Source organism: Pieris brassicae, chromosome 1 (genome assembly GCF_905147105.1).
Source record: "Pieris brassicae chromosome 1, ilPieBrab1.1, whole genome shotgun sequence".
Taxonomy (NCBI): Eukaryota; Metazoa; Arthropoda; class Insecta; order Lepidoptera; family Pieridae; genus Pieris; species Pieris brassicae.
Window position 1 is genome coordinate 10,087,984 of NC_059665.1, and position 27,996 is coordinate 10,115,979.

Below are 27,996 nucleotides of genomic sequence, written 5' to 3' on the forward strand. Positions count from 1 at the left end.
TTAAGTACATTTTCTATTAACAAACGTATTAAAGGAAGCGTTACTAAACGAAGAGAAACATACGAATAAAATGCTTCGTAGAAAATTGCAAAAATGTAAATATTAGTTGTGAATATATTATATTGTATACCTCGTTTACATCCGTAACAATTTTGACATTGACGTCGTCGTTGTGCGGCCTTCTGTCGTCGCAGCCCATTCATACACACCAATTATGCCTTAGTCTCCGAGCCCGTATTTATTCTAGAACTAAAAATAGAAGGTCACTTTCTGCTTGAAAGTCTGATGCTGAGAAGCCGATAGCGATCCGTCAAGCTGCAATACGTGCCCCGCGAACGGTGTCGAACCAATTAAATCAAAACTTCTATTAATTGGTCCGTCATTAATTGGTAGTTTTTTGTATTCTTCATTACTATCGCCTGGTTGTTAATTCTAAATATAGTGTTCTTGATTATTTCCTATGGCCTATGAATTTAGATTGTATAGAACTCTCATATGCGATACAGTTAGAAACAGTTTAAAAGCTCCTACATTTATGTATAGGCAGGAAGTTCATTAATCAACTAATGTAAGTGAAAGATTCAACGGTCTTAAATAAACGAGAAATAATAGTATTATTTTATTGCATTACAAAACTGGAATAATTTAATGATTGGAATAGCAAAGACCTTTCGCTTCAAGCGATCTCTTTCAGTGAACTTTTATTATTTTATAATAGTAATAAATTCATATACAGTAATAATGAAATTACCCGACACACCTCCTTCATAACTTGCCCTAAATGTATAAAGCAAGTTGAGAGAGTTGTTCCCGTCCTCTACTTCGTATATAATGAACGTCAACTCAATCAGTCACAAAAACGCAGCCTCCGCTGCAACAATTTACTTTGACTAATATTCATTTTAAAAGTACCAAAAATCGTATTTCAGTTATGTTTTCGTTAATTTTTAATTAAAATGGTATTTGCGTTCAATTCAATATTAATATATTTTTAATATCTGTTTTTAAAGAACAGAGGGCAAACGGGCAGAAACCGCACCTAATGTTCTTATCCTTTGCTACACACTCTGACACTCTCAATGCTAGTGGGCTAGCGAGTGCGTTACCGGCCTTTTAAGAATTAGTACGCTCTTTTATTGAAGTATAAATCGAATTGGTTCGAAAATACTTCAGTTTTTCAAATCTTTAAAAAAACTAACCTCAAACTTTCAGTATAGGATTGTACCAATCTTTGTGTTCACTATGCTGTCGAACTTTTAAATAAAACAGTTCCACATATAACATACGCAAAGAATTACTCCATTACAGCGATGAGGTCGCCTATTTATGTACGTAACTTATATGCTGACTTCCCTTGAAATAAACCTGTTAAACGAAATCTAAACACTCAATGATAAACGTAGTACTGCCTACAATTTTTCCGGAAGATTATTCTGCAATCGAATGTTTGCACAGGCCCAACCTTGATAGCAACCTTGATTATACAATTATTTACGGTCTTAAATCGTTTAACATATGTTGTGTTTGTTTTTTTATCCAGTAACATATATGAATGTAGTCCATATATACTACAGAATGTTGAAAACTGCACACCAGAGCTGCTAGATATTTATGCTTTCCGTTTTTCATTTGCGGACGTTATGTATTTAAATACGTCATTTACGCTAGTCTACGATTCTATCAGGAATATCTTTTGAGGATGGGAGAAGTCGCAACTCCCGGAAGATGCCTAACGTAAAATTGAAATTTTAAATCTCTAAAGCCGACGTATAATGGAGTATTAACTATGACATTTTATTTCATATTATATAAACGTTTTACAATGTCTAACACGTTCTTCAATATCAAAGGCGTTTGAGTGCACTCCAACTAAATCGCTTCTTTTGATGTATAAGATTTTTTATTCTGACTATTTGTGGAGATTAATACAAAGCTAAAACCTGGTAGGTTGCATACATTTCCACCACATTCGGATAGACTCACCGCTGTATTTTTTTTAAAGAACAAATGGACAGGAGCCTTACCCGATGATACAAATACTGCCCATGAACACTCTTTTCTCTCGCTAAGTCGAATTGGTTCCGAAATACCTCGCAAGCAGGTGGTTCCAAATAGTTCACGATCGTAGTTCATCATTTTAATCTCATCTCAGGTTAAATTAATTATAAAGAAATTATATTAACGAAAACCGGTTCTCGCCGAATTTACACAACAAATTATTTTTTATTCACCCAAAAAGCAAGAAATAATACAACACTATTCCATTAAATAACGTCCGATTGTTGCCAACAATGTGACAACACTATTTTAAAGCAAATGTACGTTTTTGTCAACAGATTATAAACTACAATGAATATCTTCTGGTCGCAATTACGAGGCATTATTTTATATTTTTCATTAAATTCAAGCACAATTTTTAAACAAAATTTCAGGCCGTTTCTTGTATTGTTTTTTAATTTGACAATAACGACGGATAAAAAGACGATTTTGTCCCCGTTTTTACAAAATAAAGTGAGCTTCCAACTCTCAAAAATCAGCATAGTGTTAAAGTTGAAGGCATCGTTCTTTGGGATTTTGATTCCCTGAAAAAAAATCCATTTTCAAACAGAAATGATTGCGACATACTCGTTATTGGTGATAGAGCGATTCTCAACTGTAGAATGTATGTAACCTTTTTTATAATAATACAGAAATAATTGTTTCCATTTATACATAATAAAATTTTATTTTATACTAAATGTCAGTTTCAGTGGTCATATGATGTATATAGATACTAAAATAAATACATATTCTTTATAATTAATACATTAACGTTGTTTAGAGAATTGGTAAATTTAAAATATTGTTATAATATTATTTTACCAACATGCGAATTGGTTTAAAACTGGTGTTTTATAGTTATTTATGTAATACTATTTTGGGTAGAGTCTTGTCAACACATTCTATTCAAAGGAAGAACACCGAGTAATAATTATGAAATATTTCACTAACTGTTTTTAGAAAAAAGAAAATTAATTATTACAAGTGATGAACTGTCATTTGTAATAATTATTAGCAAATGTAAAAAGAATGTAATAAACTGTTATTAAATTATTTGTATATTTCATAAACAATTAGAATAAACGTTACTACATTACAATAAAAACAGTATAAATAATCACAAAACATACGAAAGAAAATCGTTACACAAAACAAATACGCCAAACGAAAAATTAAAAAGCTATAAAACATTTGTTTCCCGACCGATCGTAAACTATATTTAAAACTGGCAACACCTATTTTTTCACCGGCAAACTTAACCCACAGATAATCTCAAATAAATAACGATAAATATAGGTTTGTTTAAATAATTTAACGGCTCGGCGCGAGATGTATCTATCGAGTGGCCTGATTTATTCTTCATCGTATTTTTGTTTGAATCCACGAGTTTTTAGTAGGGATTATTATAATGCTAGTGATTCACTCCGCGTGGTTGAAACATATCTAATCTTATAACTAGTTGGTAGGTTCTCTTGATTTTGGCGGAAAACCGTTTTAATTTCTTTCTCACTTCTTTATACAGCAGAACGTCACCACATTCTCTCACATCTTCATGTATCAAATAGAGAAACCATAGTGTAAATACATTTGGTTAATTCGAGTCTAATACGAAAGTTTTAGACTCGAATTTTAGATATTCGATTTTCGTCAAACAATAGTTATGGCCTTGTGACTTGCAATGCCCTGTCCTCGAACGTAATAAACTTTTCATCGACACGATAGCATCAGTTATTACAGCGATACAATGGTTGGGTTTCTGTGAAAAATGAGAAAAGTCAATTGATGTAAATGAATCGCTTTAATCAATTAGCTGTTTTTGATTTTATGTATTTGATAATAAATTATACGCAAAGAGTGATTGGCACAATTTTCTAGTAAGATTATTTAGGTCGATAGTCAATACGTGTAATGTAAAACAAGCATTGTTCTAGTAGGAATAGGGTCAGTTTCATTAGAGTTGACGGTAGATGCCGCGATAATTAAGTTTTACGGTTTACGCTTGAGTAAAAATTAGAAGGTTCTGAGGTGAAGTAATGTGTAGGGAGCATAAAGGTTCTCTTATGAACCGAATTGTAAACAAATGTGTGCGTGTACACACGTAAGAAGTGAAACTTCTTTATGACCTTATTTTTCGAAAAATGATCTACTATATGCAACTTTACAGAAATTGGTTAAATAAAGTGAAATTAGATAAAGTTTTACTAAAGGCTTTTATTATCATATACATGAATACAAAGTTATAAATACATGAAGTTTCACTTCAAAAAAATAATTCCATTTTCGTACTTATTGCGTGAAATTTTTCGAAATACTCAAGACTTATTCAATTTGAGGAAAATTCACAACACATGAAGGTGTAGTTATTTAGACAATTGATTGACATTCATAAAATGGTTTATTTATTTATCAATAAGGTAACATGAGATATATAAACAAGTTATAATAGGGAAACATGAAATACATAATATAGAGATTATAATTATAGAAATGTCCTTTAATTGTTTTACATTTGTTATAAAAGTAGGCGTAACACACAAAACTTAAAACAATAATAAGCAAGTAAATAAATAGAAATGTATAGTATATACATACACAAAAGTTAAATTACAAAAACGATTTTAAAAGGAGCTAAAAAGCCTTCAGGAACACGGAAACATCCACTTTTATTTGTTTTTAGGTTGGTACTATTTATTTGTCACTGTATTGAACATTTCAGAGGTACATGCTTATTTCGAAATGGTATAATACAACCATTTTATATCACGATATCAATGCCATATCAATTGGCCAACGATACGGCATTTTGTCTGTATGTCTGTTATTATACTATTCCATAACAAATAATACAAATCAAGGGAGGTACAACCTTTTTAAGTATAATATATATTATCTGTGTAAGGAAACACCTTATCATTTGTTAATCGAATAGACTAGTAGGTGATCAGCCTTCTGTGCCTGACTCACGCCGTCGACTTTTTGGGTCTAAGGGAAGCCGGTTTGTTGTGTGGTGTGATGTTATTCTTCACTGTTCGGCCTATGTTAAATGCGCACATAGCTAGAAAATCCGTTGGTGCACAGCAGGGTATCAAACCTATGACCTCAGGTCTTCAGCTAGCGACTCTCATAGTCGCACGCTGAAGCCACTAAACCAACACTGCTCATACTATTCTATACAAAATAATGTTTTTATTTTTATTTCATATACCTTTTACATTCAACACATTTATGTTTCTATCTCATTCTTATTAGATATGCACTTTAAAAGTTGAAGTTGAAAAGTTTATACATTTCAGACGATATCGAATAATAAAAAAACAATCGAAGGACGCGTTCATTGTTAAAACCAGCCGTCAAAAAGTCATCCACATGCAAAAGATGCAGCATCGAAAAGCATCAATGCCATTTGATAGAGGTCAATGCAAAGTAAACATTGTTTTATAAGCAAAAAGTTAATCGGCTCGGCCAATGTTAACTGATGCTTAGTATTATCTGGGCCTTAAGAAAAGCTTAGCCTTGACTGAACAGCCCTTCGCCTTCGATGACGTGATAAAACTTTAATCTATATAAATTCAAGTTTTAGTTTATCGTTAAACCATGTACCTAGGTGTTGCATATTTAATTGACTTAAATATTATATGTTGTGTTCAGTATTGAACATTAGTAACAAATAACAATATGTTCTTAATGTTGAAGCCAAATTCGCCTTTGATGACGGGATAAAACTATAATCTATATAAATTAAAGTTTTAGTTTATCGTTAAACGTAGGTGTTCTATGTTTAATTGACTTAAATAATATATTTTGTATTTTGAATTGGATATTAGTTACAAATAACAATATATTCTATACGGCCTAGCCGTAGTGTCAAATTCACCTTTGATGACGGAATAAAACTATAATCTGTGATCAGACAATGATAAATACATTTTTGCTCAGTATGACTTAAGATTTCTTAATAATTTAATTGCTTGTCCTGTAAAGTAATGAAATTACATTTATCGTATTCTGACCTATGGCCACATATATAAATTCAAGTTTTAGTTAATCGTTAAACCATATACCTAGGTATTGCATATTTAATTGACTTAATTAATACATGTTGTATTCAGCATCGAATATTAGTAACAATATATTCTTAATGTTGATTGCATATTAAAGACCAGCTTTGTTGAGTTTGATGTTTTAAGAAAGGCTTGTTGATTGTAATTTGAGGTTTGTATTGGTATACTTGTATAATTCACCAGTGTTACATTGAATCATTTGATTCAAATTGGTAGTTTGAATTTACTTTTATGATGATGATGATGCTACAAAAGTAAACAATAATTATGTGAATGATATTATATAGTATTAGATATCAATAACATGAAATGCCTATTGACTAAAATAACAACTTAAAATTTGATTCATGATTGCGTATGAACGTCTAATGGATCAGATTGAGTACGACCTTTCATGGTTGAATGACCCCACGTTTGAGTTTTTAAACTACGCGTGGCATATGTATTTATGTATTTCGCTCTGTTCTCATATATACCTGGATAGAAGAAACAATTTGCTTAAAACTGTTGTATGTAAGGCAAAGTATCTCAAAACGTCAACTACATACTGTATATCCGGTAACAGAAACCGATTTCGTTTGATGTTTCATTTTCCCGTAAAAATAGACAACACCCTTTCATGTTTTATAGTATCAATGTGATATATGAAATAGCATTCTGTCCCTGTCGTGAGATTGCACGATTCATCGTTTAATAAACAACTTTGTTCCTGCGGAAGATGTCGCTACAGCCACGCGAGTTAGTTTACATGGGAAGTCATACAAGTAATGAATAAAAAAAAAGAAAAGTTTTCTCCTGAGTTCTGTTTTGCCTACAGTGCATTGTTAAGAGCGATCTATAGAATAGGTTTTCTAAGGTTAGATTTAATAATTGAAGACATAAACACATTCACACAACAATGAATTAGGTAAATATTTTTTTCCATTCCATTTTAAATTTCGTAAATGTTTGAAACTTTTTGTTTAAATCATGTATTCATTATACAAAAAGGTTTAAGTTTATAATTTAAGGAGTTCAAAATAAATAAAAACAAATGCAAGTCTAAACTAAAAAAAATGTTTTCCGCTTTTTTCGTTCTATTTTTAAAACAACAGTCGGAGAGCAATAACTGATGCTTATTTTCATCAATAACTAAATGAGACTCGAAAACATTCTGTCACCCTACTGTCAAATATTATTCTTCTTAAATCTATAAAGGAGGTTGAAACGATAGAGTATATATTCCTACATATTCAATATCCGTAAACTTAACTAGGAAGTAAAACGAAACCTGTTCTATTGAGCCACCTGTCCAGAATCGAGATACAAAACGGGGTCGTCTCAACACTATCAGAGACTCTTAAGACTTGCATTTGTGCGCCTTGGCACTCGATCAGAGGAATGATGCATCAATCATAATCGCTGAGATCAATGGATGAATTAGTATCGTTGTTATCAAGAATAGCATTAAAGTAAAAAGTTCATCCACCGTTACTCGGGATGTGTAAAAATATTTTTCTTTATTTGCAAACTGATTAGTCTTCTGCGCCTGATACACTGGTCTCATGACTACGTTTTTTCTTCTACGTCCGAGCATCTGCAGATAGAAGAGTTTTCTTGATGTAGCAATATTCAGCGTTGAGAGTCGGGAATTTAGACTCATTTGTTTCGAAACATGATTTAATTCCAAAAAAATAACGATCATTCGCTGTGAACCCAGTTGTAGAATAATGAGAGTCAACTATTTGCGTTGTCATACAATAAATAAAATTTCATCCGCATCGCCTTGATTGCTGGAAGTCTACCACGTTTCTTTTGAGAACTAGCGAACTGTAGAATCCACTCCCGGTCCCCCCTCTTCCCTGGGAGATAAGAAGACCCTTAAAGGCCGGCAGTGCATCCAGTAAAATGGGTGTCCCTTAGGCTGCGATGACTGATGATTTGGGTGTCCCGTTGGGTCGTTTGCACCATAAAAAAAAATTGCACCCTAAATACCCATAAAAATAATAAGTTTTTGAAAAGTAAATTATTAAATTAATTCCTTATCCCTTTAATATGAAAGCGGACAGGTTTTTTTCAATTTCAATCAAGACACTTAGATCTAAAGATGTGTCCAACGCCTCCCAGACGCAATTTTATTTAATTTATACTTAAATAGGTCGCACATGTTTTTCAGAACAATAAATAACAACCCCTTGCAAAAAAATCGAATAAAGATTTATTTTCGGAACCGATTTGTATTGTATGATAAGCTAAGTCGATCAATTTGGTAGCGTATGATGTATCGCACGGGATAACCCTAATGCCTCTTAAAATAGCTCCCAAGTGGGTTAATCCTTCATGATTTTTTATACCAGACGAAGATTCCGTACATAAAGTACATACAGAAAACGGCACTCTTCGTATAGGTGAGGTATAAAATAACGATTACTTTCACATTACTATCAAATAAATAAAATCATCGTTTTGATACAAGCTATCAACTGGTAAATATATTTTAATACGATTATTTGAGACTCTCATCTCTGAGATCGGGATGAGAGTCGCACGCTGGGGACCAACATGGCTGTGGCAATGGACTTTCTGTCTATGTGCGCATTTAACTCGAACAGAGAAAAACATCGTGAGAAAACCAGCTTGCCATAGACCCAAAAAGTTGACGACGTGTGTCAAACACCGCTGATTATACTTGTCTATTAAATTGACCAAAAAGGTTTTAGCAGTTCTTTTTTTATTTATCTGAGGCCATAGCACTGAGACAGTAGTTAAACATTTAATAAGAATATATATTAAACGTAATTATTACCGACAACATCAATGCAATATTTATATTTTGCGATGTGTAAGGTTAATTGTAATAATCGAAGGGCTAAATGTGACACTAAACGTCAAAATTGACGTATAAAAATCAGTGACAATGTGTCAAGCAAAGACGAACCCAATCCAATATGTAAAGGAGTCTATTGAATATGTATAACAATTGCATTGTTTATAATTCATTTTTAAAAGGTTTAGATTTTATGTTTCCTCGTTTTGTTTTTTTATTATGTTCCTAGTTTACGTTTTATATAGTATTAGTATAAAGTTACTGTAAAAATAAAAATAGGGAATGAATAAATAAATATTTTATGGTAGAAATAACTCGGCCTAGCGAAGCGGGCTTTAAAGTAGGTAAAATGCTTAAGGAGGTAGAAAACATGCTATTATGCCATTTAGTCCTTAGGACTTAGGAGGTAGCTGAGACGTATTTGTGTGGCTTCCTACAAATCCTGTAACCCAAGCTTCTGATGTTGTGGTATGCTCAAGCTCAAGAAATGGGTTATTGAACTAATCCATACTTAATAAAAATTTGCACAGGCTTCGTACAAGGATTGAGGTTTAATAACTAATCATTCTTACACCACAAAGTAGTATGTGGCTGTCGTGAACATAGAAAAATATCGGTAGGTATTGGTGAAATCATCAAGTTATTGAAATCAAATAGCCGTAATCTGATCACGTTGTTTTAGTTGGAATAAAGATTACAAAAGAATCGATTCCAATAATTATGACTGAACCATTTTCCAATACATCGTTACATGACGTCATAGTTATTGGAATCAGTGTGTATAGAGATCTAATTCCGCCAATTGTTGAGTCAAAATATAATTTATAGACAAGACACAAGGCTCTCTCTACCACTCTTTCTACTGACCGGTGAAACGGATTTACAATATGAAATGGATTTTATTTTTCAATCTTTGTTATTGGGTTTACAGAAGAGCCCTGCTCCGTGGCGTATACTTCCTCCAAATTAGTGTTTTCCATAGAGAACTATTCAAGTATTTATTTATGTTTATTACGGATCTCCACTTGATATGGTTTTAATATACGATTATCGCTTCATCCACTTTCATGATCAAGCTCGTCGGGTTATGGGTTCTTTAATGTGTCCCTTCTATGGTACATTCATTCTTCTTTTCTACATGGCCTAGGTTTGGCCAGCAGTATTCTCTTTCGTATCCTTGTCATCACTGACAGTCCTCTTTTACTACTCACCTACACTACTTGACTATAATATCAAGAAACAAAAAATCTTACACTTTACTTGAATAGTAGAAATTACTAAGCACTGTCCTTCTGATATTTAGAATGATGTATTACTCTACGTAATATGGCTTGTCAACATGAAAAACGATATTGCTAAAATAATAAGTTTTCAGCTAGTATTTTTAGTATTATAATGACTGTAAATTAGTCACTTTCCGCCGGAAGGTCTGGTATTCGACCCAAGCTTAATAGCCTGTGAGTCATTTTCTTAGCTTTCAGTATTTTTATGCCTTAGGCCGCTATTGACGAGATAAGATTTTTCTTAAAGCTAAATTACCGTATAAAATGATGAATTTCCTTTCCTAGCGGGATGGTAACATTTTCGTTTTCAAAACCCTTTTTTTATGTAATAGGAGGCAAACGGGCAAGAGGCTCAACTGATGTTAAGCGATACCGCCGCCCATAGACACTCACATTGCCAGAAGGCTCGCAAGTGCGTTGCCGGCCTTTCAAGAATTGGTACGCTCTTTTCTTGAAGGACCCTAAGTCCAATTGGTTCGGAAATACTTCAATGGGCAGCTGGTTCCACATAGTGGTGCGTGGCAAAAACTGCCTTAGAAAACGCGCAGTTGTGGAACGACGGACGTCGAGGTGATACCGAAAAAACTTTCGCAAGTTTAAAACCAGTGGCGCACCAACTAAGTACAGGCTTCGGATTATTTGTTGTGTGATCATTTATAGCCGTTATTTGAACGACCACACCTCCTTCACCTCAAGCCATGAGACCAACACTCGTTGTATTGGTCGTTAAAAACACACGACGGTGAAAAACAATTCGGCGTACTTTTTAAATTTCAACAGCAATAACAAGTACCATTCTGTTCGATGATACAAAATAATGTAGATGTTTAATGTTACCCGGAGGTCATTCTCTATGTGCGTAATGAATACTTAAGACAGAAAACACTATTACCGCTATTTTATAAAAAAACGTAAACATTTATCCGATTTAGTTTCAATATAAAAATAAAATAATTATAAGGAAGATCAAAAGGTAGAATTATTGATTTCGAAACTCACTTTGTTTAAGTGACTTTATATCCAGAGCTTCTCTGTATTTTAAAAATACCGACAAAGTATCAGAGATCAATAAACTTATCGATTATTGCTCGTATTCGTTCAGCTTGCTGATTGAATTATGTAGGTTGCAACGAGAGCAAATATTATTTTACTTTCTGTGAATAATCCGTTGTTAAACTAAACATTTATATATTTATTGTTAATTTATAAGAACATTTTAAATTAGTATATTGTAAATAGCGGATTTTTTAAAATAATTCTACGAATTAAATTAACAAAGTTACCTCTTTTCATCAAAGCCAAAATAACCTTTGAGGGTAAGAGATTTATAGACTTAAAATAAAACACTAAAAAACTCTTAATAACAACTATCAATAAAATCGCTTCACCATTTCATTACATACATATAGTTACATACATACAGTTATACATTCAATAAAATGTAGAATTAATATTATAAACAGAGTATTTATAAATGATTTTTCTTTGGATTAAAATAAACCGTATCCCAAACTGTTTATAAAAAATCTTCATCGTAAATGGTGATTGCTGATTGGCTGGCTTTCAACCTTGGTTTTACAATTTTCTTAAACTATCCCGATTCGACCAAGTTGCGGCAATTTCAAAAAATGTGGAGTAACTCCAAAGAGCAATCTAGGAAATAGGTTTCGGATTAAAATAGTCAACGTGATAAATTCCAAGTTGTAATAATTGCTTATATTTAGCTTACAACTTTTGAATACGATTCAAGCTATTATTTTCATTTCGGTATTATTTCTAATTTAAATGACATATAAAAATTGTTCAACGTGTCCGTGTTATGCGCTAAGCAAATTGAAATAATTTTTAACCGACTCCAAAAAACCGAAAAAGGATCAATTCTCTTGTTTGCAATCAAATTTGTTTATTTATGTTCAGAAGTGTGACTGTTTGTATTGAATGTTCATTGACCGTGGTCATATTTGATTATTACTGCCAACATTGTTGAATGCCATTTAAATTTAAGATAATGCGTTAAATAGCAGCCACGAATTATTCCTAATCGAATCTTTAAAGTAAATTTTGTATTGAAAAGTAGGGGAGAAGAAACGCTCCATGGGCGGATTCTTAAACGGAAACACGGACATATATCGTCGGTTAGTATTGGTGTCAGACACAGTTTGTAGGAAAAATAAATGCGTTGGAACTAACAAAAGACTATCGTATACGGATTGACAGAGTATAAGGGTACAATTGTAAACTTTATTTGAATTGTAAATATAATAATAATTTGTTTCACGCTCCTCACATCAACAGCAACTATAGAATAAAATAAAAAACTCAGTTTTCTATCGCGCAGTCCATAGAACGACTAATATTTAAGTATTTTAATATCTTAATTAATAGCTATTCAAAATCAAAGGTTAACCGAGTGATATTAACTGAAGTTATTGTTTGCACCATGCACCGATAGTTTTTGTTGATGTGCACAATTAACATTTCGTCCTACGCTGAATAATAGTGAGCCCGCCGCGAATGCACTTCAAATAATAATTAATAAACCTAGTGATACAGAAATCTAAGGCTAAATACGGCTAATACCTTAGTTGTAATTACGCTAGCGTAGATTTCGTGTATATTATCACATCTTAAAGAAAAAACTTAATAAATAATTACACTATTTGTGAAAACAGCATAAAAATCTGTTCGGTAGATGAGTTTATCGGGTTCACACAGACTAACGTGAATGAAAGACTTCATTTATAGTATTTATATACAATAATTGTTAAAAATACTTTGTATACTATTATAAAAAACAATGCCAAAATCTAAATAAGGACCCAATCTAATTGTCTTTGACGACAAACAAAAACATCATTGGTATATAAAATACATTACAAATTGTAAACATTGAATTATTTGCCTTATATTTGTGAAGTTAAGAATTAAGATAATAATATTTAATTAAAGGCTATGGTTTAAATAAAATACATGGAACCACATCGTCGAAATATTTCAATATATTGCCAGTTTGAAAGAGTTGAAACTTGAACAACGAAGTTTTATGGAAACTAGCAACATTGTTTCTAACTTAACTAATATTAAACAGTTTTATACAGCTATTTATAACGGTAAAGTCGAAACTGCTAATTTAAACGGGGAAATTTAACGCAAATTTTGCATTAATTCAAATTTATAAATGGCTTTACAACAGTATAACTATGTGTCAACAGAGAGTATTCCTCCTTTATGCGAAAAGTTAAATCAACGTGAGGAAACCGGAACGCCTAAGCCGAAAAATTTACGACGTGTGTCCTGACACCCAAGAAATTCATACAGAAATTTTAGACCAACAAATTTATCTACCCAGCTTTCACCTATGTAATGTGGTTGTATATGTCATTCTTTCTTGTTTTCAATTCTTTAAGATAATGCTATGAATAGCGTTGTACACATTTAAAATCATTTCGGTAAATTATGAAGGTGCAGTGACTAGATATTTTACACAAACTGTCATTTTTATGACGCTAGAGATATATTGGCAGGTATACTCCAGTTTGCGATCAAATGATGCGGATCTGACAGTTACGACTATGCTTTACGATTTCCTATTTTTAAATATTCGACACGCCTCTGTAATGCTCTTTGTTATACAATTTTGCAAAAGACAGAACAAGCAATCATTAATACAAACTTAAAGGTATTTTAATATATTTATTTACTTATTTATACCGTAATACTACAGATAACAGCAATTTACATTAAAAAATATTTTTTAATGTAAATTGCCGAAATGATTTTAAATGTGTACAACGCTATTCATAGCATTATCTTAAAGAATTGAAAACAAGAAAGAATGACATATACAACCACATTACATAGGTGAAAGCTGGGTAGATAAATTTGTTGGTCTAAAATTTCTGTATGAATTTCTTGGGTGTCAGGACACACGTCGTAAATTTTTCGGCTTAGGCGTTCCGGTTTCCTCACGTTGATTTAACTTTTCGCATAAAGGAGGAATACTCTCTGTTGACACATAGTTATACTGTTGTAAAGCCATTTATAAATTTGAATTAATGCAAAATTTGCGTTAAATTTCCCCGTTTAAATTAGCAGTTTCGACTTTACCGTTATAAATAGCTGTATAAAACTGTTTAATATTAGTTAAGTTAGAAACAATGTTGCTAGTTTCCATAAAACTTCGTTGTTCAAGTTTCAACTCTTTCAAACTGGCAATATATTGAAATATTTCGACGATGTGGTTCCATGTATTTTATTTAAACCATAGCCTTTAATTAAATATTATTATCTTAATTCTTAACTTCACAAATATAAGGCAAATAATTCAATGTTTACAATTTGTAATGTATTTTATATACCAATGATGTTTTTGTTTGTCGTCAAAGACAATTAGATTGGGTCCTTATTTAGATTTTGGCATTGTTTTTTATAATAGTATACAAAGTATTTTTAACAATTATTGTATATAAATACTATAAATGAAGTCTTTCATTCACGTTAGTCTGTGTGAACCCGATAAACTCATCTACCGAACAGATTTTTATGCTGTTTTCACAAATAGTGTAATTATTTATTAAGTTTTTTCTTTAAGATGTGATAATATACACGAAATCTACGCTAGCGTAATTACAACTAAGGTATTAGCCGTATTTAGCCTTAGATTTCTGTATCACTAGGTTTATTAATTATTCTTTGAAGTGCATTCGCGGCGGGCTCACTATTATTCAGCGTAGGACGAAATGTTAATTGTGCACATCAACAAAAACTATCGGTGCATGGTGCAAACAATAACTTCAGTTAATATCACTCGGTTAACCTTTGATTTTGAATAGATATTAATTAAGATATTAAAATTATGTAAAATAATTATAGGTTTATACATATTCCTAGCTTCAATCAGTTAAAAAAAGTGTTTTCTTTAAATGTGTAAAAGTTATCTTAATAAAAGACGATACTAGATTTCCAGACCTTAAATTCAATATTTTCAAAAGAAACATTTTATTTATATAACCAAATCTAACAAACAATATTTACAATTTTCTTAAGCTATTAAAAATTTAGAAATAATTTGTTTTTATTTTCTTTTTATTAATTTTTCAAAGTAAATTTTTGATTGAGAATTTCAGCTAAAAATAAATTTGTTGCTTGCCTTACTAAGCAGTACTAACCCAGAAGTAAAAGTAAGATAAATCAGCGGTAATATATTCAATATTGAAGCTCAAAAGTCCCTTGCAGTGCCTAACAGAAATCGAACTAAATGCAGAATTAGATCGGCGATTCAATTCAATTCCATTCATAAATCTTTTTTCAGTGATATCAGGAACTGAACGCAAGCAGTAAAACTGATTTCAGAGCCGGTTTAGCGCTGAATATTTAAAATCATTTTTCATGCGGATGAAGCACACTTAACAGCAATATTTATAAATAATACCAAGGATTACCTTTAGACTGGCTGATAGATTAAAATACAGCTAGGAAAGCTCTTGGCATTTATTTCATACTAAACACGTAGAAAGAGAGAACGTTAGAGTGTTGGTCTAGTGGTTTCAACGTGCTCATCCCTGGGGTCGTAGATTCACTAATGAAGTACCTATGGACGCATCTAACACTAGCTCGTACGGGGAAGAAAAACATCTGACTTAGACCCAAAATTCGACGAAAGGTTCACCACCTACCTGCCTATTAGATCACGGAACAGATACAGACATCTGAGATCCAGAATATGGCAATGCCTTTTATTAGTTTTATATATTGAAGTTGGGAGAAAGAAAAATATTTGTCGTTTAATTTTTCAATTTTACTAAAAAATGAATTGTTTTCTCTACTCGACGAAAATGTACTTAAGATTTTATTAAATATGAAGGTACAAGAATACAGTCATAAAAAATAAACGTTAAATTTCTTGGCATCAGCATTCTCGATGCTAGAGAATTGTAAGACGAATCATAAGTGAATCTGTAAATATTTCTTGATGTTTAAAAACAACTTTGAATTATTAATTGCAGTTTGTCCATATATATTTATTGTTATATGGTATATATCCTTTCTTGAATCTTAGGTTTACCATTGAAGGGCCAAAATAAGAGTATGTTAGTACTTTAAACATTTCTATTATAATCTGATATAGATTGATAAAGCTTTTGTTTCGCTACCTATCAAACCAAAGACGAATATTGAAATACTTTATCAGCCGCAAAATCTGAATTCAGTTTCACCTATAATTGGTTCCAGAATCACCAGTTACATAACCAAGATAAATCACTCGTTACGGTGTTTCCATCTTTAATTTTCGCGCCATTATATTATGGTACGTCTGTGATTTCGGTTGTTAGGGCTGAGTCTATCTAGATAATATTAGGAACATAGATAATAGTCTGTGAAAGTTCGTCAATCTGTGACACACGATTTGGTTGAATAAAGCTCAGTTTCGAATTAGTGAATGAATAATACAATCTAATTAAAGCTTGTCGCTGTGGGCGGGCGACGGGTGCCAATTCTAGATATGTAGGGATGACATAAACGAAGACCAAATATTACACATAACTTTCCTACATAAATAGTTCATTTTACGATTAGCAGAGTATTAAAACCTCATATTTGTTTTTATGTGGTCTATATGAGTAGGTACAACGCATTCAGAAAACTTCTTTATTGGATACTAGCTGGGCTCAGTGGTTCTAACCGCATTAATTCGGTCGGCATAAAGAGAAATATTTTTTTGTTAGACAGTTATCGCAGACTTAGATAGATATTGATGTCTTTTATAACACTGTACTACATCGCTTCGCTATATTGTCAATAGTTTCCGCATCGTACGCGCTATAGGAATTGTTATTGGTATTTTTCACACCTTGGGTTACACAATTATATACTTACCCTAACTTTTTAGGAAATATTATATATCCACGTTTCTGATAAACGTATAACGTGGGTTTCCAATGGTGAAAGGATTTTTTTAAATTGATCCAGTAGTTTTGCCGTCTATACAAAAAGAAACAAAATTATACCTCTTCATAATATTAATATAGATAAACATAAATTAAATATATATAAGGCATTCAAAGCAAATGTCAAGTTGACAGCTTAACTTTGGTTAGTTTATTGAAATGTTGCCATATTAAAGCCATCTATTTCTGTGAAGTTGCAAAGATTAGGCTTGATTTCTTTAAAAAAATACGTTAGATAAATGGAAAATTCAACGGACAATCATGTGGATAGTTTCACGTAGCAAAATTAATATAATAATATATAAATCAAAATTTCACCATAGATTAACATTATGTATATCCATCTCGAAACCTGAGTTCTGAGTTGTAACCCTTATCAAAAGCTAAAAAATAGAATTTTGCAACCCTGGCTTTCCATAGATTATCTAATGGCAGTAATTTATTATAATCGTATAACACTAGTTTTGGTGTATTGTCTTTACCTTGGCCTATATTTTAGTGAGTTTAATTATGTGTCTCACGTAAACATTTACATAATTATAATAAAACTAAACTCTACACTTCACATTGCTTCTAATAGATGACAAATGTTATGTACACAATAATACCACAAACAATGAATTCCATTGTGTTAATTTACTCCTATATTTTGAGATATACATATTATTTACGAAACTTACTATATGGATTTTCTACTTCATAACGAACTCATAAAAGAATCTTTGTATAAAGGATATCATCGAAAACTTAATAATATGTTGTATCTATTAGTATTCATATATATATATATGAATACTAAACAATACATACATTACTACATGAAAGATACTATCTTTACAAAAACATATTGAGAGAAACTTAAACTAATGCTGTAAAATTACAATTCAGTTGATTATTTACTAAATATATACCCTCTGTACATCTTTTTAAAATAAATAAATATATATATATAAATAAATAAATATATATATATATATATTTCTAAAAGATGTATCTGTGATTCATAGAGGTATTTTCATTATAATTTGTATTCCTTCTGTACATAAATACCTAAACCACTCAACCAATAATAGCATTTATTTAGAGGCATAATACTCGATTTACAAGGGTGTTCGCTATCAGAGCGAGCGATATGGAAACCTGCCAATAGTTGCAATTATTGAGATAATCTCGGGCTGGTATAATGAAGTAATTGAGCCGTCGCCTAGACGAGGAACAGCTACCTCCGGTTTTGCTACAAACACTTATATGAAAAAACTATATTGTGCAATTTATGGTCGTTGTCGTCTGATCCATACACCCACAGCATCATAAAAGTTGTACGCACAAAACTATGACAAAATAATTCAAAACTGTTAAAATAATAATATAACGTAGTGTAACTATTATTATGAGTTTCGCGACGCCTGCCATTCGCGAACTAGTAGAATTAATTAAATGTAGAATTAATTAAATGTATATTGTTTTTATTTTTGGAAAAAATGTGGTATAAAAAGTCCCTGGATAATATGGCAGGGGAGTAGAGGGTTTATTTATTAAAACTATTATTATGAAGTATCTAAAGAAACAGAAACAAAATACTTAACTACTACAAGGTTAAATAGCATTTATGCAAAATTTTTGTAGTTTTAATATATCTTTGGAATAAGAGCTGGAATAGAATTTTGAAATATAATATTCCTCCAGTCGTCTTTGTTAATCGCATGTAATTTCTATTTAATTTATATATATTAATTAAGAGTTGGTGCTTTCCTCGCTTAAGGAATAAGTATCGCAATATAGCAAGGAAATGCTGCCTGCATTAAAGGTATACCAGAGAAACATTTTTTTTTAGTTTTCTATTTATCCATTTAATTATTATTTTCTTAAACACGCTATATGCGTGTGTTATTAATCTCAAATGTCATTAAGACCATATGATAGACATATCGAAATTATTTTTTATTTTACTCAAATAACCTATCAACAAAAATTAAACATTATAAATACATGTATCGATCACAATTTTCATAACAAGATTGGAGTGATATTTCCACATTTTCTGCCTCAATATGAAATGAAAGTCGGTTAAATGTAAAACGAATTTTCATGGCATGAAGCCTGACGGAATTAGCTTTGTTTTTTTTTTTTCAAAATCGGTCGGGAAATTAGAGGAAAAGTTGTCTTTAACAATTAATAAAGCCTTTTAACCTATGCAACCCAGATTGAATACTAAAATACTGACAGTAATAGCGGAAAGGCTGGATTGCAACTATTTATTTTTATGATTAAATATACCTAATATATTGTAACTAACATAATAATATGGACTTATGATGACAATCATATGATATAATAAATAATATTTATTTCATTAATAATTCAATTGATCCAGCGCACGCGCTGATTAGAGAGCGACTGGACTCAACGATCGATTCAATGCTCATAAATTGTCTTTGAGATATTGACAATTTACAACCTCTAACCTATAATATTCTGTGGTGTTACCATTTTAATAAAACAAATGACATCGTTTTCTCTTAATACATTGTCTCTGATATATATATATATATGTCACTATGACTAATCTCTTTTTTTTAATACCACATTTTATTAAATCGCTAATGCTTGTTAGAAGTGACACATCACATTTCAAAAGAGTGTTTAAATAATCATAAATTGTAAAACGTAAAAATGTTTATGACAAAGTATAAAGTTTTCTTTGATCCCTTATTTATGAATAATACACATGTTTATCAAGGTGATATAGTATAAAAGCATACTGGAATTTACATTTTCTTTAATCTCATAAATCTGCTGCCGTGCTTACTTGTAAGAAATGCAAAAGTCTCGGTCAAACGGATATATCAGGATAGTTAATAGCCGTTCTGAAATATAACGTACTCTGCGTATAGCTGATTTCTTAAGAATTCAATACAGTCAAAAGTCATGTAAATTGAACAATTTAGAGGGATCAGCATTTTCGTACCATGGTATTATTTGCATTGGCAACTTCATTCACAAAAACTTTCTATTAATTACTTCTTAGATGTGTTGATTTTCTCAATATATTTTATCTTACCATACGAACAAATACGAAAAAATCAAGACAGCTGCGGTTCAAGTGACCTTCAAAGTGCTAAAATTCAGAACTTAGCGCGTACTACGGCTCCCGTATGTCAAAATCTTATACAAATAAACAAATCTGCGATTCCGAATGTATTTCGTCATGAGACGTTATAATTTACAATGAGCAGTTATGATGATATTCACCTGGTGTACGTTTTGACAGGTTACGACTCCTTTGAAGTCCTACATTCGTGTTTTATTGTTCTCTGACCTAACGTGTTGTTCAGAATTTAATTGAAAGAAATTAACGGTCTCAAGAAATTTTTAGAAAGTTTTGTTCTTGTTAAAAGGTAATACATTTTTGTACTGTATAAATAATCGATCCTATTTATATTTTTTATTATTATTTATTGAATAATAATACTATATTTACAATATTTTTTACAGACTATCATTTCTAAAATATATTTGTAAACATAAATGTTACAAAAAATTAAATTAAAATACAATAAAAATTAAAAACATATATAAAATAAATTAAAAATGAAACTACAAACTATTTTTATAAAAATAACTAGCAAACACGTATCAGACAGGTACCGTATAATCCTTTCTTTAAAAGATCGGCACCAGAGCTATCAATATTCCAATAGATAGGCAACATTCCAATTGACTTCAATTTTAAATTTTTGTGCAACCAAGGTTGAGTAGTGATACAAATATTGTCTGAATCACTTCGAAACAATACAAAAACACAGGGAGCGCGCTATGAAAGTTGCAGTCGATCATGCTAAGTAGACCAAAGAACAGTTTAGTTTTACGTTTCTTATTAAATACCAATGATAAAAACCCTACCTGGTATGGTAACTAGGTAATATGCGGTTGAACATGATCGAGACAAATTTAGTTATTACAAGGTGCCCGGACGTCGTAACAAATACAATAATTGTTCCTTGTCTATTTATATGCCGTCTCTAAGGTAATACGTCTATGCTATGTTTACATGACAACAGACGGTACGTGGAAGCGTTTTTAGTAAATAATATAATTAGAACGCGTACTTCCTACGTCTTAATTGGCCCTGTTTGTTCAGATGAAATAATTTTTGTTACTTGGGATGCTGTAACATACATCTTATATATAAATGCTCAAATTATGTATGAGTTTAAATTGTTTGTCTTCGTTGCAATAATTATAATAAAGCCTGTTTATTTCCAATCTATACAAATGATGGATATATAGTTTAAATTGATTATACACCATACATCCGGCTTTTTTTCAAATATAATCCATGGCTTTCTTTCTCCATTCCTCTCCGGCTAACGTTTCTACTCTTCCCCTTCTTCCCCTTGGTCTTTTCTACGTTGAACTAATAAATAATATTTGTTATACGAAACTCTGTATTTATTTATTTCGTAATCTTTATTTGTAAGCTTTTTGTTTAGACTGTTTTATGCGACCTAGACACGAAATAAATTAACAAATGTCGCACGCTTAAATCTTATTTAGTCTAAACAAAACAATTTTAAATCAAAAGTATTACATACCGCTCACTGTCCAATCCTTGAATTGGTATATTTCTAAATAAAGCAATTAAAACTATTTTAGCATGAACCGGACGATTTTGGCTGACTACCGTTTAAACTGACAGCGTAAATTTTAGCTCGGTGTATAAGTGCCGGCTGGAACGAATATAAACTACTATTATTATTCCAATTATTCACGAAACCTCTCCACCTAATTAAGAATATATAATTCACCCGCAGCTCGATGACACATCTCTCTACGTTATCACATCATGGATAAGACAGATAAATGACACAAAACAATTATGAAACGTAGAAAATATGACACAATGGTATCGTTCATAAAGTTTATAAAAATACCAAAAAAGATACAAGAACGGTGCGCTTGATAATGACAACACTGCCAAATTAAAAAGTGCCTTAACAACATCGAACTATCGATTCAATTGGTGCTTACAACAATAAATAGAGTAAAATAATGTTAGTGAATGGATTCAAAGTGTGGTGTGGACTGAATTTAAGATGTTAGACGTTTTTCGCGGATTAAAAAATCTCATAAAGGTGAACTATGTACACATCGACTCACCGGTGTTTAGGCTACATTATTCTATAACTGTCATACTACTGATCTCGTTCAGCCTTATCGTCACGACCAGACAGTACGTCGGAAATCCAATAGACTGCATCCACACCAAGGATATACCAGAGGACGTGTTGAACACATACTGCTGGATACATTCAACGTACACCCTTAAGAGCTTCTTCAACAAGAAGGTCGGCGTCGAGGTGCCATACCCAGGCATCGGGAACAGCCGAGAGAAAGGGAAGGAAGATATGAGTGATAGGAAGATTTATAAATACTACCAATGGGTGTGTTTTTGCCTATTCTTTCAGGTGAGTTTTATTTTAATTTATATTTAATAAACGAATAAGAATTGGTTATAAATAAATAAATCGCCAGCTTATTTTATTATATTTAAATAATATATAATAATATGGATTACATTATATCCATCTTTTCGATACAAATTTAACTTATATTCTACAAAGCTAGTTTTTATTAATACACTGCCTACTAATTAATAGTACTCCCCATTGGTCTCAAACATAATAAACAAATAAAAATTATGTATAAATTATATGTTTTATATGAAATTATCAGGGCAGGCCTTGTCCATACTACGTCTAATGATATCGTATGTTTATAACTTATGAGGATGCAAGATATCAGTCATTCATCAAAAGATTTTTAGAGGAAATTGAAATGAGTTACAACTCAATCTCTTCCGCGAGATTAAATATGTAATGTATATCGTAAATCACTTTGATTACTGTATTAATGTGGCTAATTCTGAGGTTTTGGGTTCAATGGTAAGACTAAAATAACATTTTCAAATAAATTACGAGTACAATATCTCTATATGCGATTTTTTAAAGAAAATTTTCAATTTATCAAATGGAAACCGATCACAAAGTTACGTGAAATTAATGGATCCTGAGGTCAGCAGTGAAATCAGGCATTTTAAAGTGTTTGAATAAATATGTTCATACATATTTGCGTGTAATGTTTTAAGGCTGCTTAAATGTACAATATATGAAATAATAGGGTTTTATTATGACATTATTTTTTAACAGCGTTTTTAAATTGTATTACGTCCTTTACTGCAAAGTACCTATATATATATACTATTGATAAATATATAGTTATTAACAATGTCTATAATGATATTGTTTTGATTGACAAATACTGTCAAGGAATAATTGGACACTATAGAATTACAGTGATTGTAAGCTAGGCACAAAATATGACGATCAAAGCCGGCCAATATTTTGATTACAAATTCCTTATGATCACGAGATTAGCGAGATTAACGGCCCGTTAAAGAGCAGTAATAAAAATTGTAAAACGGTCCTGATAAATATTCTATTTATAGGTGTTATAGTTTCGCGCGCCTTGCTCTATTGCGACAAGCTTTTCTTTATAAATTCAAATATTAGAATAAAGTAATTTGTAATTGTTAAAAACGTGTTCAATTATTTACATTTACAAATTATAATTTCAAAAATATTTATAGGAACTATTAAATACGTAGGATAACAATCACTTATATCTTGAAAAAATATCTCAGAATTAAACTATGAATGAAAAGCCAAATCTAGCGCATTTTCTACAGACTCACAAACAAATTAATGAAACATTAACAGTTATATTATTATTATTATGAAGCCTTTATTGGTGACACCCAGTAAAATATATTTATACTTACTTAAGTTTCACAATAAAACTTAATTCTAATACATAATATGACCCGTTTCATTTTCGGATATTAGCTCTTCTTGTCCAAGTTGTGCCTCCTATTCTCTTTATATCGTGTGCCCATCTCTTGCTCTGTCTTACTCTTTTCCTTTTTCCATCGCGTGGTTGCCAATGTATAATTATTTTTGTCCATTTCAACCTTTTATCTATTGTCATGTTACACAGTTATATTAGTTAACAGATAATAGAATAATCTAAAGAATCTTATCTAAGAAATATAATTACTTTTTTACTTATACTAATTACGACTTACATGCTTAGATCATCTTTCTATCACACAGCAGTGCCTTATAAATATTTTTTTTTATAAAATAAAAAAATAAGGTTCAAAAACAATATAGAAATTTTATCTTTGAATTATATGTCATAGACAATAGTTTTTGTATTAGAAGTAGTTTTGATATAAATTGTCTAATTGGCACTCGTGTAAGGAGGTTTTATAAGGTTGCCTTAGTTAACTAAACCACAGACTATAGTGAAATGTCTCACGATCAGGCGAAGTATAAACGTGGTCATAGTTATTTCGGTACCCCATAATACTTTATAGATAGTGAAAATAATCCATAACCCAGATCTCTTATCAGTGAATAAACATAAATTTGAAAGCAGAGTAATCTGCTCTTGCCGTGAATATTTCTGGTATTATTACCAAGGTTAAAAGTGTCTAAGGATAGTTTAGAAAATAACAGTTTAGTAGGATTTTTTATTTACTTAGTTTTTACGTCTACAAATGTAATATGTTTTCATATTTAACCTAACCTTTTATTAATTTATTTTCTTATCAGTATTCCAACAGCTACTATACAACATCTATACAATTACATACATTATACACAAAAGTCAAAAACAGAATACACATTCAAACATAAACATAAAACGCAGTTAACAATTATTACCTACTTAAAAAAGATATGTACATATATAATAAATTGTAGGATGCATTGAAAAGAGGAATAACAAAGCCATCATATCTAAAAACTGATACTAGAGTTTTTTTTAATATCTTCTATAATTTTTTTAGATACATTAAATATATATTTGGTAATTTGTGTTATATACTGAAGGTATACGGAACGCGACGGAGTTACGTGAATAGTTTGTATTAAACCGAAACTTTTAGACAGGAACCACCAGCCGTTACTATTACGAGTCGTAGCTTTTTGGGAGGGCATTGCCTTCTTAATTGAGCATTCAATCAAATCAAAATACGTTTAGATTCGTCTAAACACATGCCAATATCGTTTAAAAAATTCGTGAAAGAGCAAGACTACGCCATCTGTTAGCAGAACTACCAGGAGGCCTAGTTTGTTGGAAATATTATTTGTTTGACGGTGTCTTACCAGCTTTTTAGTTTTATAGGTTCAATAGTATACTTGCGGTTTCTACTATTAGATCCTTGTTTATCTATTCCATAGACACCACTGAGCCATTGTAGTATTATTACCGCTTAATATCATGATTGGTGCCAAAAGGCATTACTCAATATTAGCGTCGGTAACATGTGGATATAGTACCGCAAATTATTATTAGAGATAATGTTGTAACAAAAATCAATTAATTGGTTTATGGCTTTTATAAATATACTCAATTTATGAAGCAATATTTTATTATTAAAATAACCCAATATCACGGGTATTTAATATATTTATTAAATGTTAGTTAAATTCATAATTTTAAGTCCGATTTCGATTGATTTAAAAAGCAAACGTCAGCATTTATGTTAGTCCTCCACCGTTCAGAATAAAAAATGGAAGGTTAGGCCTTAAATTTTTTGAATGTGGTCTGTGGCAATGGTTAAATGCGCACATAGATAATTAGACCAATGGTGCACAGCCATGGTACATGGTGCACAGCCACAGCACAGGCTCCAACCTATGACCTCAGGGATGTGAGTCGCAGGCTGAAGCCACTAGGGCAAACTGCTCTCCTCCTTCCAGAATAACTATAGATAAAGTATTACATTTCTGTAATTATTATTATCGACATATACCCCATAGACATTTTAAGAAAATGGAATAAAACTATATTCATTTGTATTAAATTTGAACCCGATAGAGCTACTAAGCTGTACTTGTCAAGGCAATTCTTTGAACAGAATGTAAACAGGCTTAACTGACGTTCATAACCGTTCATGTGTGTTATTCTTAGTGAAAAATCTAATCGCCTACACTAATTTGTTTAACTAAATAATAATTAAAAACCTTTTGTCTCATAAATTGGGAGATAAAGCAAAAAGTAATTTTTGTAAAGAGGGTTTGATTTCTTCCGAAACAGTGGTAATAGTGGTATCAGTAAAATAATGATTAAATATATACCACATGTAAGTTACATACCAATAAAACAGACGATTTGCTTCTTAAACAAATATATATTAAAACTATGTTTTTTACTTAGCCTTTGTTTTTGGCAGCTATATACATATATATAGAAAATTTTGCTATGCTACCCCATAGAAACTGTTCGCTTATCCGGAATAAAACCTAAGTATTTTATAAATCTAAATTTTGAATTTTTTATATTTTATGATAATTATTTTGTTTAAGAAATCGAACACTGGAAACCATGATGCCATAATAATTATATAATGTGAACAAAAAGGGTACAGTCGGTTTTCGATAGTGCTAATGACGGAACTAAGCTCGCGATTAACACCTTTGTTACTTCGGCCTCGTTTCTGTATTACTCACCTTGTCTAAGCTATTACGAAAGATAATCTGATTTTCCGGTTATGTCTTAAATATGTATGTGATTTTAAGAAAATTAATTTAGTTGTGTTAAAATTGTATGTTCCGGTTGCGGTACATCCCTTTGAGAATTCAAATAACTGCATAGACAATTTTTACTCATAAACAAGTAGTTTCTGTGCCTAACACACATCAACATATTTATATTTTGGTAGCACGATGTATTCAAAACAGTCATAACAAATGTAACTTGCACTGGGTCAATTCAATTTTTTCTTCCTTCAATAAAGTTTACAAAGAAAGTGTGCCTTTACATGAATGATAATTTAGCCTATACAATAATAATTATTGTAATAAATAATTATTATTGTAATTATTATAATTATTATTGGGCTAATAAGTATAATATTATGATGATACATTTTCCAAAATACTAGTAGATATCTTTAGGCTAAGATAATGTTCCTAACAGTCTTAGTGTTCTACAATATTTTGACACTATGTACCCGAGATACCGCAAATGCAAGTCTTGTTCCTGTTGTGTATACAGAAGTTGGGACGGACAATAAACAGATAATCTAATAAGTAAGACCTAGAAAGTCGTAAGGACATAAAGTACGGCTCATTAGCAATTCCAAAAGCGGTGATAATAACATCAGGCTAAGCTGCAGTCGAGATCGCGAAATGTGGCTCCGTAAATCCAACAACATGCTAATTTTTCTTCTGACTTTATAGGGCAGAACACATTTCACACAAAATCTGATTAAGCATTTTTTGTGGCAGCGAATTCAGCTTTGCAGTACACAAATACAAAATGACTTATTAAGGATGTGAATGTGTGGCGTATAATTTGGAGTTTCTATTGTTTATGTGTAAATGATTGAATTTACATTAATTATTGCATTGTTTTATAATTTGTTAACCACATTATAGTGTTCTACTGGATACCCCAGGTATCATTCCATTTGTCCCTTTCGTATTTTGGCCAAAACTTACGGATATCCATATTGAGCATTCCGATAGAAGAGCGGTCTGGATATCAATAGTTGCACCCCTCACACATTAAAATCAATTTTCGTTAAGTTTTAATAATTCAATTGTTTTGTTTATTTTTTTATTATCTTTTCGTGTATGGTATGATTGCCTATAAGTACTTGTCACATTAAAGATTGTATTTGTTATCCTTGTACCAATGTATCAGTGGGCCGAACATTGGCAAGCTTTTATAAATAAATAAGTGTTGAAATTCTAAAATATTAGAAGAATCAATTATGTAAAAATAAT

General features: G+C 31.2%; 1 protein-coding gene across 7 annotated transcripts in view; it reads left to right on the forward strand.

Moving 5' to 3' along the window:
• The window catches only part of LOC123707333 (innexin shaking-B), a 70,464-nt gene that overhangs the window by 21,801 nt on the left and 20,667 nt on the right, over positions 1 to 27,996 (forward strand). For 3 of the 7 annotated variants that reach the window (XM_045657310.1, XM_045657288.1, XM_045657321.1), the window contains exon 2: positions 21,952 to 22,605. The exons of 1 other annotated variant lie outside the window; for it this stretch is intronic. In XM_045657310.1, coding sequence (XP_045513266.1) covers positions 22,234 to 22,605 — 372 coding nt within the window. In that variant the 5' untranslated portion in view covers positions 21,952 to 22,233. Of the gene's footprint in view, positions 1 to 21,793; positions 22,606 to 27,996 lie in introns of all 7 variants that reach the window. 3 more of the 7 variants (XM_045657277.1, XM_045657330.1, XM_045657299.1) reach the window with 2 other exon arrangements.